At 36.1% G+C, this 17,682-nt stretch overlaps 1 protein-coding gene across 1 annotated transcript in view; it reads left to right on the top strand.

Annotated features, from left to right (window-relative positions):
- MIER1 (MIER1 transcriptional regulator) overlaps nucleotides 1-17,137 on the top strand; it is a 65,113-nt gene extending 47,976 nt beyond the window's left edge. Inside the window, exons 11-16 of the mRNA XM_052637497.1 lie at nucleotides 3,984-4,135; nucleotides 5,338-5,419; nucleotides 6,585-6,679; nucleotides 9,859-9,986; nucleotides 14,144-14,283; nucleotides 16,739-17,137. Of these exons, the coding sequence (XP_052493457.1) occupies nucleotides 3,984-4,135; nucleotides 5,338-5,419; nucleotides 6,585-6,679; nucleotides 9,859-9,986; nucleotides 14,144-14,283; nucleotides 16,739-17,067 (926 nt within the window). The 3' untranslated portion in view covers nucleotides 17,068-17,137. The remainder of the gene's footprint in view (nucleotides 1-3,983; nucleotides 4,136-5,337; nucleotides 5,420-6,584; nucleotides 6,680-9,858; nucleotides 9,987-14,143; nucleotides 14,284-16,738) is intronic.
- Nucleotides 17,138-17,682: the final 545 nt, after the last annotated feature.

Genomic DNA, 17,682 nt, shown 5'->3' with positions numbered 1-17,682 from the left:
ACTCAGCTTTCTTCACAGTCCAACTCTCATGTCCATACATGACCACTGGAAAAACCATAGCCTTGACTAGACAGACCTTTGTTGGTAAAGTAATGTCTCTGCTTTTGAATATGCTGTCTCGGTTGGTCATAACTTTCCTTCCAAGGAGTAAGTGTCTTTTAATTTCATGGCTGCAGTCACCATCTACAGTGATTTTGGAGCCAAAAAAAGTCTGACACTGTTTCCCCATCTATATCCCATGAAGTGATGGGACTAGATGCCATGATCTTAGTTTTCTGAATGTTGAGCTTGAAACCAACTTTTTCACTCTCCTCTTTCACTTTCATCAAGAGGCTTTTTAGTTCCTCTTCACTTTCTGCCAGAAGGGTGGTATCATCTGCATATCTGAGGTTATTGATATTTCTCCCGGCAATCTTGATTCCAGCTTGTGCTTCTTCCAGCCCAGCGTTTCTCATGATATACTCTGCATGTAAGTTAAATACACAGGGTGACAATATACAGCCTTGACGTACTCCGTTTCCTGTTTGGAACCAATCTGTTGTTCCATGTCCAGTTCTAACTGTTGCTTCCTGATCTGCATATAGGTTTCTCAAGAGGCAGGTCCGGTGGTCTGGTATTCCATACACATAGATAAACTCAAAATGGATTAAAGACCTACATGTAAGACCAGAAACTGTAAAACTCTTAGGAGAAAAAAGGCAGAACACTCGATGACATAAAGCAAGATCCTCTCTGACCCACCTTCTAGAGTAACTGAAATATAAACAAAAGTAAACAAGTTGGACCTGATTAAACTTAGAAGCTTTTGCACACCAAAAGAAAGTAAGCAAGGTGAAAAGACAACCCTCAGAATGCGAGAAAATAATAGCAAATGAAACAACTGAAAAAAGATTAATTTCCAAAATAAACAAGCAGCTCATACAACTCAATGCCAGAAAAACCGACAACCCAATCAAAAAGTGGGGAAAAGACCTAAACAGACATTTCTCCAAAGAAGACATACAGATGGCTAACAAACACATGAAAAGATGCTCAATATCACTCATTAGAGAAATGCAAATCAGAACTACAATGAGATACCACCTCACACCGGTCAGAATGGCCATCTTTGAAAAGTCCACAAACAATAAATGCTGAAGAGGGTGTGGAGAAAAGGGAATGCTCTTGCACTGCTGGTGGGAATGTAAATTGATACAGCAACTATGGAAGACAGTATGGAGATTCCTTTAAAAACTAGAAATAAAACCACCATATGGCCTAGCAATCCCACTCCTAGGCATATACCCGGAACAAACCAAAATTGAAAAAGACACGTGTATCCCACTGTTGATTGTAGCACTGTTTACAATAGCTAGAAAATGGAAACAACCAACATGTCCATCGAGAGATGAATGGATAAAGAAGTAGTGGTACATATACAGGATGAAATATTACTCAGCCCTAAAAAGAAATGCATTTGAGTCAGTTCTGAAGGTGGATGAACCTAGAACTTATTATACAGAGTGAAGTGAGTTAGAAAGATAAATATCTTCTAATGCCTCGAAGGCTGCAGTGCATGGGGTCACTGAGGGTCGGACACAACTGAGTGACTTCACTTTCACTTTTCACTTTTATGAATTGGAGAAGGAAATGGCAACCCACTCCAGTGTTCTTGCCTGGAGAATCCCAGGGATGGGGGAGCTTAGTGGGCTGCCATCTATGGGGTCGCACAGAGTCGGACACAACTGAAGCGACTTAGCAGCACCAGCAGCAGTGCATATATACGGAAAGTAGAAAAATGGTACTGAAGAATTTATTTACAAAGCAGCAGTGGAGAAACCGACATAGAGAATAGACTTATGGACATGGGGAGAGGGGAGGAGAGGGTGAGATGTATGGAAAGAGTAACATGGAAACTTACTTTACCATATGTAAAATAGCCAATGGGAATTTGCTATATGGCTCAGGAAACTCAACCAGGGGCTCTGTATCAACGTAGAAGGGTGGGATGGGAGACAGCTGGGAAGGAGTTTCAAAAGGGAGGGGATATATGTGTACCTATGGCTGATTCATGTTGAGGTTTAAGGGAAAACAAATTGTGTAAAGCAGTTCAGTTCAGTTGCTCAGTTGTGTCCGACTCTTTGTGACCCCATGAACCGCAGCACGCCACGCCTCCCTGTCTGTCACCAACTCCCGGAGTCCACCCAAACCCGTGTCCATTGTGTCGGTGATGCCATCCAACCATCTCATCCTCTCGTCCCCTTCTCCTGTGCTCAGTCTTTCCCAGCATCAGGGTCTTTTCAAATGAGTCAGCTCTCCACATCAGGTGGCCAAAGTATTGGAGTTTCAACTTCAACATCAATCCCTCCAATGAACACCCAGGACCGATTTTTAGGATGGACTGGTTGATCTCCTTGCAGTTCAAGGGACTCTCAAGAGTCTTCTTCAACACCGCAGTTCAAAAGCATCAATTCTTCCGCACTCAGCTTTCCTTATAGTCTGACTCTCACATCCATACATGACCACTGGAAAAACCATAGCCTTGACTAGACGGATCTTTGTTGGCAAAGTAAGTCTCTGCTTTTTAATATGCTGTCTAGGTTGGTCATAACTTTCCTTCCAAGGAGCAAATGTAAAGCTGTTACCCTTCAATAAAAGTTAATTTAAAAAATTCTTCATCCTGCTTGTTTAACAGAATTAAAAGTCTATTATTTTCTGAAGCATTTTTTCCCTTTGCTGCTATGTTGCCATACTTCTGATATTTTGTCTGCCTTGTGACTGTTCCTTCTTAATTTTGTTTATGTTTTTGTCTTCCTGTCATGTAGAATTCCACAAGGCTCTTGTCTTAGTTTCTTCTCCACTCCTCTCACTTTTAAGATTTTGATGAAATTTGGCCTTAAGTCTTTTTATAATGGAAATTCTGATGAAACTTAAATGCTTTAAAAAAAAAATGACTTTTTAAATTATGAAAACGATTTACACTTAGACGTTTTCAAACATCATGGAAAAGTACAAAGATGTAAGAAAAAATTGTCCCAAATCCCACCACCAGGAAATAAGCAGTGTTGACATCTGGTGAGCATTGTTTTAGACATCCCTATTCAGAAATCATAATTATAGTTTAACATTATTTAATGTGTCACAATTGCTTTAAATTGCTTTAAATCCCTAAAACCTTGTTTAGTAGGGTTGTTTTCCCCATTTCACAGATGAGGCAGAAAGAAGGGAAGTAACTTGCCAGGGTCATACAAATATTATTAGTTAAGTGTTGGTAGTGCAGTGGCACCCCACTCCAGTACTCTTGCCTGGAAAATTCTTTGGACGGAGGAGCCTGGTAAGCTGCAGTCCATGGGGTGGCTAGGAGTCGGACACGACTGAGCGACTTCACTTTCACTTTTCACTTTCATGCATTGGAGAAGGAAATGGCAACCCACTCCAGTGTTCTTGCCTGGAGAATCCCAGGGACGGGGGAGCCTGGTGGGCTGCCGTCTCTGGGGTCACACAGAGTCGGACACGACTGAAGTGACTTAGCAGCAGCAGCAGTGCTATTCAACTGCTTCCCTGGTGGCTTACAGTGCGGGAGACCTGGATTCAGTCCCTGGGTTGGGAAGATCTGTAGAAGGGCATGGCAACCCACTTCAGTATTCTTGCCTGGAGAATCCCCATGGACAGAGGAGCCTGGTAGGCTACAACCCATGGAGTCGGAAAGAGTCAGACATGACTGAATGACTAAGCACAGCACAGTGCTGTTCAAGCTAAAAGAGCTTGGAATTTGGTAAGTCAGACCAGATCTAAAAGGGGCATCAAGTGGTACCTGTCTGTTTAGATTGCTTAAATTTCTTATAAATATTGCCTCAGAATGAAGTCAGGCAGGTAGTGGGACCATGCCTTACCTCTTAGTTGTCAACACTTTGGCTCTAAGTATGTTATTTGTTCAATATGTATTAACAAAAACTTGTCTCAATTTTTGGCGTTATTTTTAACATTATATTTTACTAATTTAGTATATGAAAATGATGATCAGCTCCTGTGGGACCCTGAATACTTACCAGAAGACAAAGTGATTGTGTTTCTTAAAGATGCGTCTAGAAGAACAGGTGATGAGAAAGGTGTAGAAGCAATTCCTGAAGGATCTCACATAAAAGACAATGAGCAGGTACATGAATAAGAAATAACAATTTTTTCCCAAAATACATTAACCACATATATGTTTAAGTGCTGTCACAGTATTTTTCTATCCACCAATGTTTCTATACAGGTGGTCTCTGACTTAACGAAGGATCAGCCTAAAATTTTTTGACTCTATAATTGTATGAAAGCAGTATGCATTCAGCAGAAGTCATGCTTTGAATTTTGATGTTTGCCTGGGCTAGGGTTGAATATCTCTTGTGATGCTGAGCAGTGGCAGAAAGCCATACCTCCCAGTCAGTCATGCAGTCACAAGGGTGAACAACTGATAAAACCATTCTGAATCCATACAACCATTCTTTTTGTTTTCAGTACAGTATTCAGTAAATTACGTGAGATAGTCAGCACTTTATTGTAATACAGGCTTTGTGTTGGATGATTTTGCCCAGTTGTAAGCTAAGTAAGTGTTCTGAGCACATTTAAGGTAGGCTAGGCAAAGCAATGATGTTCAGTAGGTGAGGTATATAAAGTGCATTTTCGGCTTAACATTTTCAACTTAGGATGGGTTTCTTGGGACCCCTTGTAAGTAGAGGAAGCTCTGTAATGTCATCAGCAGGGAGTCTGAGGTTGTAATTTGCATAATATATGTAGTATTGACAACACTCAATTTTGGTATTTAAGCCTCAGTAGAAGTTTTGATATTTTGCCTGTATGTATTTCTTTTATTAGGCTTTTTGAACTTCCGTTGCATATCCCAGAGAATCTGTGGATATCATTAAGCTGGGAGTACTCATCTGGGATAATGTAATTCTTTACCTAGTAGAACAGTGCCTACTATGAACCTAATAACAGCATTATATACTTTACCTTTTTCACCAGTGCTTTTCTTTTCTGATTGTTTAAAATTATCTTTGAATAGGAACACTAAAAAAAAAAGGACTTGTGATTATTATAAGATGATTTCCTTTTATTTCTAAACTCCTAGAAAACCATGCCGCTGCCAGAGGTTTGCTTATCCAGTGTTTTCTACATATTTAGAGGCAGTTAAATATCAGGAATGAATTACGTTTGTTTTTCTTTAGTGGTTTTTATGTTGCATTCACACGAATTATTTGTCCTCCAGAAAGGATGGAGACATTGGATTCTAGAAAAGCCTTTACTCAGTTAAGAAATTGTCACCTTGAATTGTTCATAGTCCAGGTAACATATTGAAGCTTTTTATTTTTCTAGGCATTATATGAATTAGTTAAATGCAGTTTTGATACAGAAGAAGCATTGAGAAGATTAAGATTTAATGTAAAAGCAGCTAGAGGTAAGCATAAATATTAACTTTTTGTTTTCATGATATAGCAGAAGTTTAAACCTTAAGCTATTAAATTTTTTGAAATTTTAAAAGTTTAAAAAATTATAACTAGGTATATCCTAAATTTAATAATACTAATCTTTCTGAATTTAGTAAATATTTGTTGGATAATAGTTTGTTATAACTTGTTATATATAACAAGTATTACACAAGGCATTATGGGGAATGGGGTTAATATTGTCCTTTCCTTTATGAGAAAATAAGACCATTTAAATAAAAATACATAATGCCTTTCAGTTTCAAGGCATTTATAAATATTTTCTTACTTGATCTTGGTAATGGTCCTGTGAACTGAGTAAAGTGACAGATGTTACCTTCACTTTATAATTGATGAGAACTGAGGTCTCTTTGCTGAGACAAGCATGATTCATAAATAATGAAGCCATAGCTAAAATTCTTTTGTTACTCTAAACTGGTTCCCACCCCCTCTTCACTAAAAGTACTGTTTATATATCATTGTGTAACCAACGAAAGACCATTCATTCAACAAAAATTGAAGGGCCTATTAAATTGTGAGGATTTAACTATAAACAAGGCCCCTGACCTCTCAGTGCTTGGAGCCTAGGTAGGAAAGCTGAAAAATAGTTCTGAGTTCTTCCAAGGAGAATTCAAGTGTTCTGTTCAAACTTACTACAGTGTGACTTTACCTAGTTGGGGGAAAGAATGAGGCGGTAAAAGAGAGCTTCTAGAACAAAATATTTTTACTGGGCTGTAAACGAATTAGCTAGGTGAAAGGGGGGATGAGATAAGAGGCATACAATAACCTCTAGACAAAGGGAAGAGCATGCACAAAGTCTAAAGAAAGAAAGAAAATGTTTAAGGAATTGAAAGGTGGCTGGTTTAGTTGGATCATAAAGAATGAAGAGGAAATGGCCTAAATTGAGGTTGAAGAGTTAGGGACTAAATCATCCAAAATTTTATTAAACAAGGATGTTTTATTACTTTTATCTTTTGAAGCCATCAATAATAGAACTCAGGAGTAAAATACTTCTGTTGTTACCAAAAGTTATATTTTTATTTGCGGTTTTGTTATGTGCAGCATTTGGGAAAATATTGCTTAACAGTTTCCTTCCCCCACTTTCCCCCTGCCACCCCCCACCCTGAATTTTGTCAGAGGAATTATCTGTTTGGACAGAGGAAGAATGCAGAAATTTTGAACAAGGGTTGAAGGCCTATGGAAAGGATTTCCATTTGATTCAGGCTAATAAAGTAAGTAATGATACATGTTGTCTCTTTTTATAAAAATAAGTTTAGTTAACCTGGGTCATGTGAAATCTATATTTTCTAATGTTAAAAGTTCTGTAGTGAATATATAATATGCTAGTATTTAGGAAATTATAATAAGCATGCCTAGACTTCCTGGCATATATTTGCCAAGTGACTGTTCCCAATGTGTGGTATTTATTGGAAACTTTTAAGAACTGGATGTTTAAAATTATGTTCATCAGCTCCTGAATGGGATGTGTGAGTACATATCATGCCATATAAATATCAACTATACAGTGTTAATTTATATCCCCCCAGATTTCATAATTACTTACAAATTTATTTAGGCTTAATTCTCTCAAACTAAAATCAGGTAAGATTTTTAATAGAACTTCACAATTGTAAAGAATAAAAAATTGTGTTCCTAAGGGAAATTATGACAGGTAAAATTAAAATCTCAAATTTAAATATGGCAAATTAAGTAATGTCTAGGCTTATAAATGTCACATTTTTAGTGAATATAAATAACAAGGAACTTGGCTTTATATGTGTCCTCAAAGATGGTGTATCAGATGTGTGATGGCTTACCTAGGGTTATGTTGAAAGTGTCTGGGCTTTATGGGCTTGAGTCTGAAGCTCTATAAATAGTCTGTCCTCATCCTCTTTCATATCTCTGGATGTACAGTATCTATTGTATGTTCCATAAATAAAATAGTTGCTTACAAATTCTCAATTGATTTTTCTCAATTTTGGTGTTCTTTAGTTTATTGTTGATAATTTTGTTAATTGTGTTATTTGACATCAGACATAACTAATAAGAGAGAAATTTTGTGTCTCAGCATTGATATAAAAGATGTAGCCAAACCATGTTAATGTTGTACCAAATCATCTGATGATTATCTCCAATATAGTGACTTCTCTGTGAAAGGACTGTATTATGCTAATGACTAGCTATATATGTTTCTGATTTAAAGAAAAGCAAATGATCTCATGGTTGAAAGGGCCAACATTTTGAAAAAGTTTTGTAGCATTCCTGCTTAAATTCAAACAATACTGACCCAAGCGTGCTATAGAGGGGGACCCCTGGGATGATAAGCTGATGTAACTCACAGGAGCAATACCTGCCCCCGCCCCTCCCCCCCAACCCCCCAACCCCCCCCCCGCCAAGAACTTAGTAGGTTACTTAAAGCTATTAGCCAAAAAAAGTCTTAACATGATATTGAAATAAGACCTTGATTTCTTATTTATGAAGAATATTTGCAATGGTGGCATTTTAGTGTTACAAAAGTCATCTGACATATACCTGATTCACAAGTTTGTTCCAGTGAACCATAGGGAGGACAATTCTTAAGAGGGAGGGGAATAGTCCATTGAAAATATTCTTTGTTTTTACACCTGGAATTGAAATTTGGATCTTAATCATAGGTTGTATTATGCAGACTTACTTAATTGACAACTTTTCATGATACTGTTAACTTTTGCATGCCACAAAATGTCTTTTCAATTTTTGCTTTCAGTAAAGTACAGTTGACTTGACAGTTGTCTTCTAGAATAAGATTCTAAAAAGGAAGCAAAAAACAGCTTGAGAAGGTGATTGGGGTTTTTGTTTTTAAAACACTGATAGCTTTGTCTTAAAGCAACATGGGCCAAAGTCATGAAGTGCAATCAGAGGGGCAGAAAGAAAAATAGGTGCCACCTAACAAAATAGGGATGTGATACAGTTGACTTTAGATCTAATCAGTCCCACAGCAGATACCCAACTTCAGGACCAGAAACTTATGAGCTAAAGCATATCATCTTGCATCTCAAACACTCATTCAGATACACTTTTCCTTTTAAATTCCCAGTATTTTCTATGCAGCAACCCTACTAGCTCTACAAGCAAAGTAGCAAAAAAGGGAATTTTGTCAACATCATCATCTGCCAGTCCCATATATTTAGTATGTGTAAGGGGAGCCATTCACTTCCCAAATAGGTATAGCACAGTAAACCACTAGAGTGATTTTGTAAACAAATATTCAGTTCAGTTGCTCAGTCATGTCCGACTCTTTGCAACCCCACGGACTGTAGCATGCCAGGCTTCCCTGTCCATCACCAACCCCCAGAGCTTACTCAAACTCATGTCCATCGAGTTGGTAATGCCATCCAACCGTCTCATCTTCTGTTGTCCCCTTCTTCTCCTGCCTTCAATCTTTCCCAGCATCAGGGTCTTTACAAATGAGTCAGTTCTTCACATAAGGTGGCCACAGTATTGGAGTTTCAGCTTCAGCATCAGTCCTTCCAATGAGTATTCAGGACTGATTTCCTTTAGGATTGTCTGGTTTGATCTCCTTGCAGCCTAAGGGACTCTCAAGAGTCTTCTTCAACACCACAGCTCAAAAGCATCAGTTCTTCAGTGCTTAGCTTTCTTTATGTTTATAGTTGGACTATACATCCATACATGACTACTGGAAAAACCATAGCTTTGACTAGATAGACCTTTGTTGGCAAAGTAATGTCTCTGCTTTTTAATATGCTGTCTAGGTTTGTCCTAGCTTTTCTTCCAAGGAGCAAGCATCTTTTCATTTTCATAGCTGCAGTCACCATCTGCAGTGATTTTAGAGCCCCCAAAATAAAGCCTTACAAACAGCCGAGAAAAGAAGAGAAGCTAAAGACAAAGGAGAAAAGGAAAGATATATTCATTTGAAACAAATATTAGCATTTTTATAATAGCTTTTAACTCACTGAAATATTTTTAGTCTTTCTACAGTGTAAGTAGCTGAGTCTGGATCAGTGTTGGGAATATTAAGAGAATCCTTTAAAAGGGCATTTAAATTCAGTCTCCCTATGTGTTCTGTGAGTAAAAGTATTTGCATATTGCTTGTAATATTAATTTTAATTCAAATGCCACTGCCAGACATTTTCGATAAAGGAGTATTTATTTTTATAGTAAATGAATATGATAGTCTCTTTAAAAGCATAATGCTTAGTATCTGAAGACCTGTTGCCAATATATGATTTCTCTGAATGGGAGCTTAGAAAGAGTAATTTTTAACACAGCTGCTACTGTATAATATTTTATAACTGCTATTATTTATTACTTAAAGATCAGCTAAATTTATTTTCAAACTTAAGATTTTTTTCATGAAATAACTCCTTTAAGGAGGAAATAATTCTTAAAAACAAGTATTTGTTTCTTATAGGTTCGAACAAGATCAGTTGGTGAATGTGTAGCATTCTATTATATGTGGAAAAAATCTGAACGTTATGATTTCTTTGCTCAGCAAACACGATTTGGAAAAAAGAAATACAATCTTCATCCTGGTGTAACGTGAGTTCATTTTTTTCTTTTTGAGTCATTTTTCTAAGCTTTTCTAAATTTTTCTTGAGAGAATTGTGATTTTTAGACTCTTCTTTCTTTAAAAGGATAAAAGTTGACACTAACCTCAGTTTATCCATTTATTGACATCTTCATGGGGTATTTAGACTTTCAGTGTCTTACAAAACATTGTAAACTACAGTTCATATTATTTGAGACAGCAAGTTTATCAAAGTAGATGTTAAGAGTACATGTTTTCAGTAGTATTCCTGAGAGCAGATGGATCAGAAGAGCTGTGAAAAGAGCATGTTTTTGTTAAATTCTATTCCACTCAGTATAAGTACATACAGTTTTGATTTAATAACACCAAGAGAGCAGTAAGAATAGGAGAGACTATCTTTTCTAAAACTTACAGGGCCATATGCCCAATAGAAATCCTTTAAAGAGGAAGAGAAATTAATATTTTTCCTTGCTCAATCTATTTTAGATCTTGGGAACCAAAAATAAGATCTGGATATAGATGATATCAAAGGGAAAAGACATGGGAATATAATAAATCAGGTCAAATTGGATTTTCTTTTTTGTTACAAAATATTTTATAGAGAAATGAACATGTACATGATAAGTTCCCTTTTCCTAAATATTCTGAAGCCTTTTCCTCTAACAGAAATAATATTTAATAAATACAACTTTAGCTCACTCCTAGTGATAGAGGGAGTATAGTTTGTTATTATATCCATTTTTTAAGCAAAATGCCTCATATGTCTAATCCACTCCCCATGCACCAAATTCTCTTAGCTTCTTTTAGTCTAGCTGTGGAATGATACATTATCCCCAATCTGACTAGTAATGTGTTACTGTTAAGTACTTAGTAATAGAGTAATGAACCCTTTATTTCATGTATTGCTCTAAAATACCGGTGAACTTTCCAGTGAAATTCACTTTACCATACTTGCCTTTATTATTCCCTGTATTATGTTTATGAAATAAAAATAAAGCAGAGTTGTGACTTCATTTGGTCAGCCTGCACTAGTAAAATTCTTAAGCCTAGCCAAATAATTGCCTTTGAAAGATGTGCTTATATGCATACTCTTGTGCTTTTCAAACTACTTGACTGGACTGTCCCTTGGTCATGTTCATTACAGGTGTTACTTCTGGTCACTTCCCTGTCTGGAGTGTTCAAACACTCTAAAATCCAAAGCAAACTTATCTGAAAGGGAATAAATGGGTATAATTGTCCTTGGAAATCATGAAACACTGGACTCTGCCTCATTCCTTTTTGTTCAAAGGCCATAATGAGTAGACTTTTATATATAACAGTATTCCAGTTTTTATATAATTGCTTATTGTTATCAATTTATAGTTAAATTTTTATTAATTGGTAGCATTGAGACATAGTATGTAGAACTACATACAGCTATCCAGTCTTCAGAGTATATCTTAAAATAGTTTTCAAGCTATAGGGAAAAGCAGTAGTAATATCTTTCATCTTTTCACCCATTTCAGAAATAAAGTTCACACACAAACTACAGGCAGTCTGTCGTCATCAACAGTAAGAATATAAGAATTGCCATGCTGGGTCAGACCCATGGTTCATCCAGTTTTCTCTTTCAGAAAGCATCACCAAGGGAAGTGTTGTGGGCTGGCTTAATTGGTCCTCTGTGACGTCAGGCTCAACAGGTTAGGTAGGGATGTGCCGCTAAACATTTTAGTTTTTCTAATAATCTCTCCATAGCTTCTGAAAAACTTTTTGAAGCTACTTATATCTGTCACCTTGATTCTTCTTAAAAGGTTTAAGTATTCTGTAGATGGAGTAGTCTTAGTTAAAAGTAATCCCATATCTTCTCTTTTCTCAGGCATTAAGAGTTAACAGTGTGTCCCCTGGTGTTACGGTATGAAGTGAAGAAATGTTTTCCTGCTAGACAAGAACAGTGTTTTGTAGTTTTCAACTATATTCCCTCTGGGTCTTTTATAAAGTTTTTTTTTTTACTGAAAACTAATTTTTTTTTCACTCCTCCTCATCCCTTTTAGCTGTGTTAAATCTCCTGTAAGAAGCCATGTAGACTGTATATTGCAGATGGGGAGAAATTGTGGTTTTCTCTAGCATAGAAATATTTTTGTAGTTTGCTTCCAGGACCTTTTCTTTCCATTAACAGTTGCAGTTTAAGTGACCACACAAAATTTAAATGCCTTTAGACAAAAACATTAAGTTAATTAATGCCTTTAGACAAAAATTTGACTGAATTTTTCAGTCTTCCTCTTTAGTCAAAATGTATAGTTAAGAGCAGATTATCCTGAAAGTTATTTGCTTATTTTTCTGTTACATAGTTACCTTTCATTTGTTCACCAAAATGAAGCATATTTGCCACTTTGCTGCCTATACATGGCCTTTGATAAATCCTACTGCAGAGTCTCTCCATTCACTACCTAAAAGAATTGGTAGCCATATGCAAATTGAAGCTTTGCAAATAATTTTTTTTTTTTTAAGTAAAAAATAACTCGGCATAATTCCAACTATTTGAATGCTGCTCCAACCCCCTGGGTGGTCTACTTACCTCCTCTTTTCCTTAAGCATTCTGGATGGCATTAACCTTTAAGAAACAGTAGTAAATAAGTCTTTAACAATATCATTGTTATATTCAGAGATTTAAAATAATTTTGGTATCTCTTCAGTTTTAGTTTCCCTTTGAGTGGCTTTTAACATCCTCCATTACCCATTCCCACTATACCAGATTTATTTCCAGCAGTTCTTCCTAGTGCATTATCTGTTTCTGTTAGTTTTAATTTCTTAAGTCCCTTTGGCATTGGATTCATCATATTCATTCTGTTTCTGTGTGCTTCAGATTTGTTACCTAATTGTTCTATAATGATGAATGATATAAAGTCAAAGAGATCTTAAAAGACCGTCAAATTTATTCCATTTATAAATGAGGAAGATAAAGCCTAAAATGTTAATTAGTGCAGACTGTTACACAGACTTTGAGTAAAGTTCCAAGCCCTTCCATGGTTTGTTTCTTGTCCACATTCCTACTTAACCTGCTTACAAGATTCTGAAAGATTTGTCTTAATATTTCTATTATTCCTATTCTGGGAGAATTTAAGAATAAATAATGTATTTAGGTTTTTCTTGTACTTCTCGGCACTGTGCAAACTTAGGCACCAATGGTGCAGAGATAAAGCAGACTGAACTCCTGCCTTCACGGGATTATTCAGTACAGATGACATCAGTCTTTTCCTGTAAAGAGCAAGAGAATAAATATTTTAGGCTTTGCAGATGTTAAGTTCTCTTGAAACTACATAGGTCTGCTGCTGGTGTGTAAAGGGTCCTAGATACTATGTAAATGAATGGATATGACTGTGTTCAGTAACATATCCACGGAAATAGATCGCCAGCCCACAGGCCTTAGTTTGCTGACCTTTATTCTAGTGACTCAGTAGCACTGCATAGTTCGTAAAACACTTTGCTACACATACCCTATACAGCAGCCCAGTACATACGTCATGTATGATTACATGCATTTTATAACTAAAGACACTAAACCTGAGGGAGAGAAGTATTTAGTTCAGCTCTAACCTCAACCCAATGTCACTTACCACAAACGTCATCCCATGCCGTTAAGCTCAAAAATTACTTAGGGAAGATGTAAACTCACCTCTGACGATATATGGGCAGATGAAGCTAGCAGATAAGCCCAGGAACTATGCGAGCTTATTATAGCTCAGCTCTAACAGAAGGGTGATACAGAAGAAAGTAACAGGAAGTTTCAGGGAGGTATTTCATTTTTAGGTCCTAGTTTGTCTTTCAAATATTGCCATAGTCATAACATAATCTTGGTAAGCTTTACAATTCCAATCTGTGTTCAGAAATTCTTCTGTACTTCTTGTGATTGACATCATCCCACTTCGTTTACAGCCTTTCTGATTTTAGTTGGGCTGCTCTGATCATTTGCCTCCAGTTTCTAAAGTTTTAAAACTGCCTGTAGGTCTGTAACATTTGCTAGTGTAAAGCCCTCACACGTCATTTGCCTACAGACATTTAACCGAAAGGAGCTTTCCATTTGGGAAAATTAGGGTATACTTGCTAATAAAGCCTTGTAAATTTAACCTCAGTTTTAATTTTCAGTTGTTTTTAATTTAAGAAAATAATTATTGTTTCCCTCAATTTTAAGGGATTACATGGATCGTCTTCTAGATGAAAGTGAAAGTGCTGCTTCTAGTCGAGCACCATCTCCTCCCCCAACTGCCTCAAACAGTAGCAACAGCCAGTCTGAGAAAGAAGATGGCACTATAGGCAATAGTAATCAGAATGGTAAGGAAGCAGAGAAACACTTGTATTTCTTCATAATGATGGGCACTTTTCCTTCAGTAGCCTGGGAAATTCTGTTTCCGTGTCTATTCAACCCCCAAAGCAGACCTAAAGTAATACCAGATGAAACAGAATATCAGGGTGCATATATACTAACACAGAGAAAATGTACAAGTTAATTGGAAAGAATTCCCATTGATATCACTAAAAAGTACATTTAATAAAGTATACCATCAACAATGACCATTTCTTTTAAGAAAATAGCATCTATTTTCTTATCAGGTTGGAATGTCTAGATGTAAGTATTCTTATTTGTTAAGTCTTAGAACTCCAGCCGTTTCACATCAGAAGTACACAGATACTTGATGAAATACTTTGAGTGCTTATAACAGTTTAGCAGGAAACCTCTTTAAGCATATAAATGGAAAAAAAGGTAACAAGGGCACCTTTTAAATATTTTCTCCGTGATAGCATAATAACCTAGAAAGAAAAGATAAAACAGATGTGTCAGCCTGTGCATTCATATTGTACAAAAACATTCATCTTTATGCCCATGAAAAAGAAGCAAAGAAACACATATTTGAGGTTCAGATAGGTTCTTGCTTAAAATATAGAGTGGACCGAGGATCAGTAAGGCCTGGTCAGAGAATTTTCTAGATTTCTACTTTAATTAAAACAGTCTTAAGTAAGACCATCTCTAAGCAGAAAGTAATAAATCTTCTCTGATCCTCTTTAATAGGAAACTGGTAAATTAGAGATAAGCTCTGCCCACCTGCATTCTGATGTAATAGCTTTAGGGGAGGGCCAGTGGAGAGCTAATCCCTTCTCCCTCACAGAAACTAGAAGAGGAACATTGAACAATTTGACCTTTTTTCTGATCTTTGCTCTCACACTGGCATTTAATATACTGTGGTGAGTATATTTTTTCATTTAATGACCCCTTTCCATTCCCTCATTACTTCCCCTCTAAGAACAAGCCAAACAAATATTAGGGCCCAGCAGCCATTTCCTGATTCAAGAACATTCAGGTTCACTGACATGATTTCTAATGCCAGTCACAACCATCCTAAAGTTGAATAAGCAGCTGAGATTGGGACTAGGGTGGAAGCTTGGGGAGACAGATGGTTGGTAGTACAGTCAACCCTCTGTATCTGCAGGTTCCACATCTGCAGATTCAAAATACTTAAGGAATCATCTCTAGAGTATTTATAATACTTAATAAAATGTAAACACTATTTAATTGCCAGCACAAAGTAATTCAGGTTTTTGCCTTTTGGAACTTTCTGGGACTTCTTTTAAAGTGTTTTGATAGGCAGTTGGTCGAATCCTTTTAACCATTTGATAACATGCAGTTAGCCTAGGAAGAGTGTTTATAAGTTACTTACACATTACTCTGCCCAGAAGCCATTCACATGTGATACAATTAAGATTTCTAGGCTTTTCAGGGAAAGGAAGAGCTGCCCAACTGTCTTTTTTTCTTAAGGGGCTTTAATTAGTGTCTTGAAATCTAATAGTGATTTTTAACCTAATGATTGTTTAACCTAGCTTCTTGTGCTTACTATGGCAAAGTCACTCCTTTTATATCATATGGTACATAATCTCATAAGCAGTCATGGTTTGAGTGCATTTTTGAGTTGAGAAAATAGAATACTTTTTCTTTGACCAAAATGTATATTTGAGGCTCATTCTTATGTTTTCAGATAATTTTCATTTTCTCCAGTAGCACATTCTGTATTTTACATAAAGCATTCATAAAATTTGTCTTCCATTTTGCAGTCAACTGTAACATGACCTTTTGTTATGTTATTGATTATGCTATTTCTTTTCTCAATCTGTTAGGAAGGAATTTGTGTTTGCCTTTAGCATTTTCAAGTGTATGCTTGTATAGTGCAGGCATTAATTTAATATTATGACAGATTAATGTTAAGAATGAAAAAGTCATGTCATCTTGCTTTTATATGGCAGTTAGAAAACTCAAGCTGCTATAAAAAGAATATAATTTTTTCATTGTTTTAGAAAGTTACAAACTGCTCACCCTGAATAATTTATGAATATCTTTGCTTTAATTCAGCTTATTTAGACTGCTGGTGGATCCATTGCTTATTTGTTGCCATATAATACCAGCATGCTATTAATACATACCAAATCCTATTCTTAATTTTTTACATTTATTAGCTTAATCTTCACAGCAACTCTATAAATCTGTTATTATCCTCATTGTATGTGTGTGATCAGACTGAGGTACAAGAGAGTGTAAATAATTTGAGGTCACACAGCTACTAAAGTAAATAGAGCCAGAATTCAGGCTATATATACACACATGTGTCACACACACACATATTTGATACCTCACTTCCTTGATAAAAAAGTTATTTTACAGCTGTTTATAGCACTTTATAATAGTTTATGAATTAGCTTTATAATATTAGCAGTTGCTTTCACGTCTCTTCCAACCTAGGGGTGTCATCTAACGGACCAGGTGAAACATTAAACAAAGAAGAAGTGAAAGTTGAAGGATTACATGTTAATGGACCAACAGGTGGAAGTAAGAAACCACTTCACACAGATATGGATACCAATGGTTATGAAACCGATAACCAAACCACTGACCCAAAAATCACCCATATGACTGCAAGAAATGAAAACGATTTTGATGAGAAAAGTGAGAGACCTGCCAAAAGGCGAAGGGTAAACAGCAATGGCAAAGAAAGTCCAGGTGGTTCTGAGCTTTTCCAAGACACAGTCTCACATGGGAAATTTGAAGAACTTGAGAACACAGATGACTAAACTTTCTTTGGAGTACATTCTGGTGTGACTAAAATTTTCAGGGTTGATGGGTTACCTTCAAAAGTTGATTTCCTTGAAGCAGTTGGTTAAAATTTGAATTGAGTCCTAACTTTAGTAAATAAGTTTTCATAATTCTGCTTTGCAGATTTTTTACTTTAAAATTGTAACAGCCCTTTTAAGGAAATAACAAATAGTTTAGTAAATTTGAATGAACTACAGATATATCTGTACCTTCTTATTTGATGTATTAATCCTAAAATTTCACTACAAGGTACTTTTTGCTTAGTTTGATGGCAGAGAAGGAAAAAACAAGTTCAAATTTCTGATTAATAACCAATTTTTCTGAGTTTCTTGAAATATCTTTTATAACAGATATTTTTCTCTCCATACAAATTGAGTATCATTATTAAGGAAACCCTTATGAATCCTGAAAGTTATGCTAGCATGATTTTTTTATATATAGAAGTTTAAAAATAAACCAAGTCAGGTTTGTATATGTAAAATTGTTGACATCAATGATGTCTTTCCATATTCTTATCTGGGCTTAAGAAATACATTCTGTATTTTTCCAGATTCTTTGTAGCCTTTGAAAGATTTTTACAGTACATATGTCTT

Source organism: Budorcas taxicolor, chromosome 3 (assembly GCF_023091745.1).
Source record: "Budorcas taxicolor isolate Tak-1 chromosome 3, Takin1.1, whole genome shotgun sequence".
Classification (NCBI taxonomy): domain Eukaryota; kingdom Metazoa; phylum Chordata; class Mammalia; order Artiodactyla; family Bovidae; genus Budorcas; species Budorcas taxicolor.
Note: the sequence above shows the minus strand (reverse complement) of the source record. Positions and strands in the feature narration are given on the sequence as shown.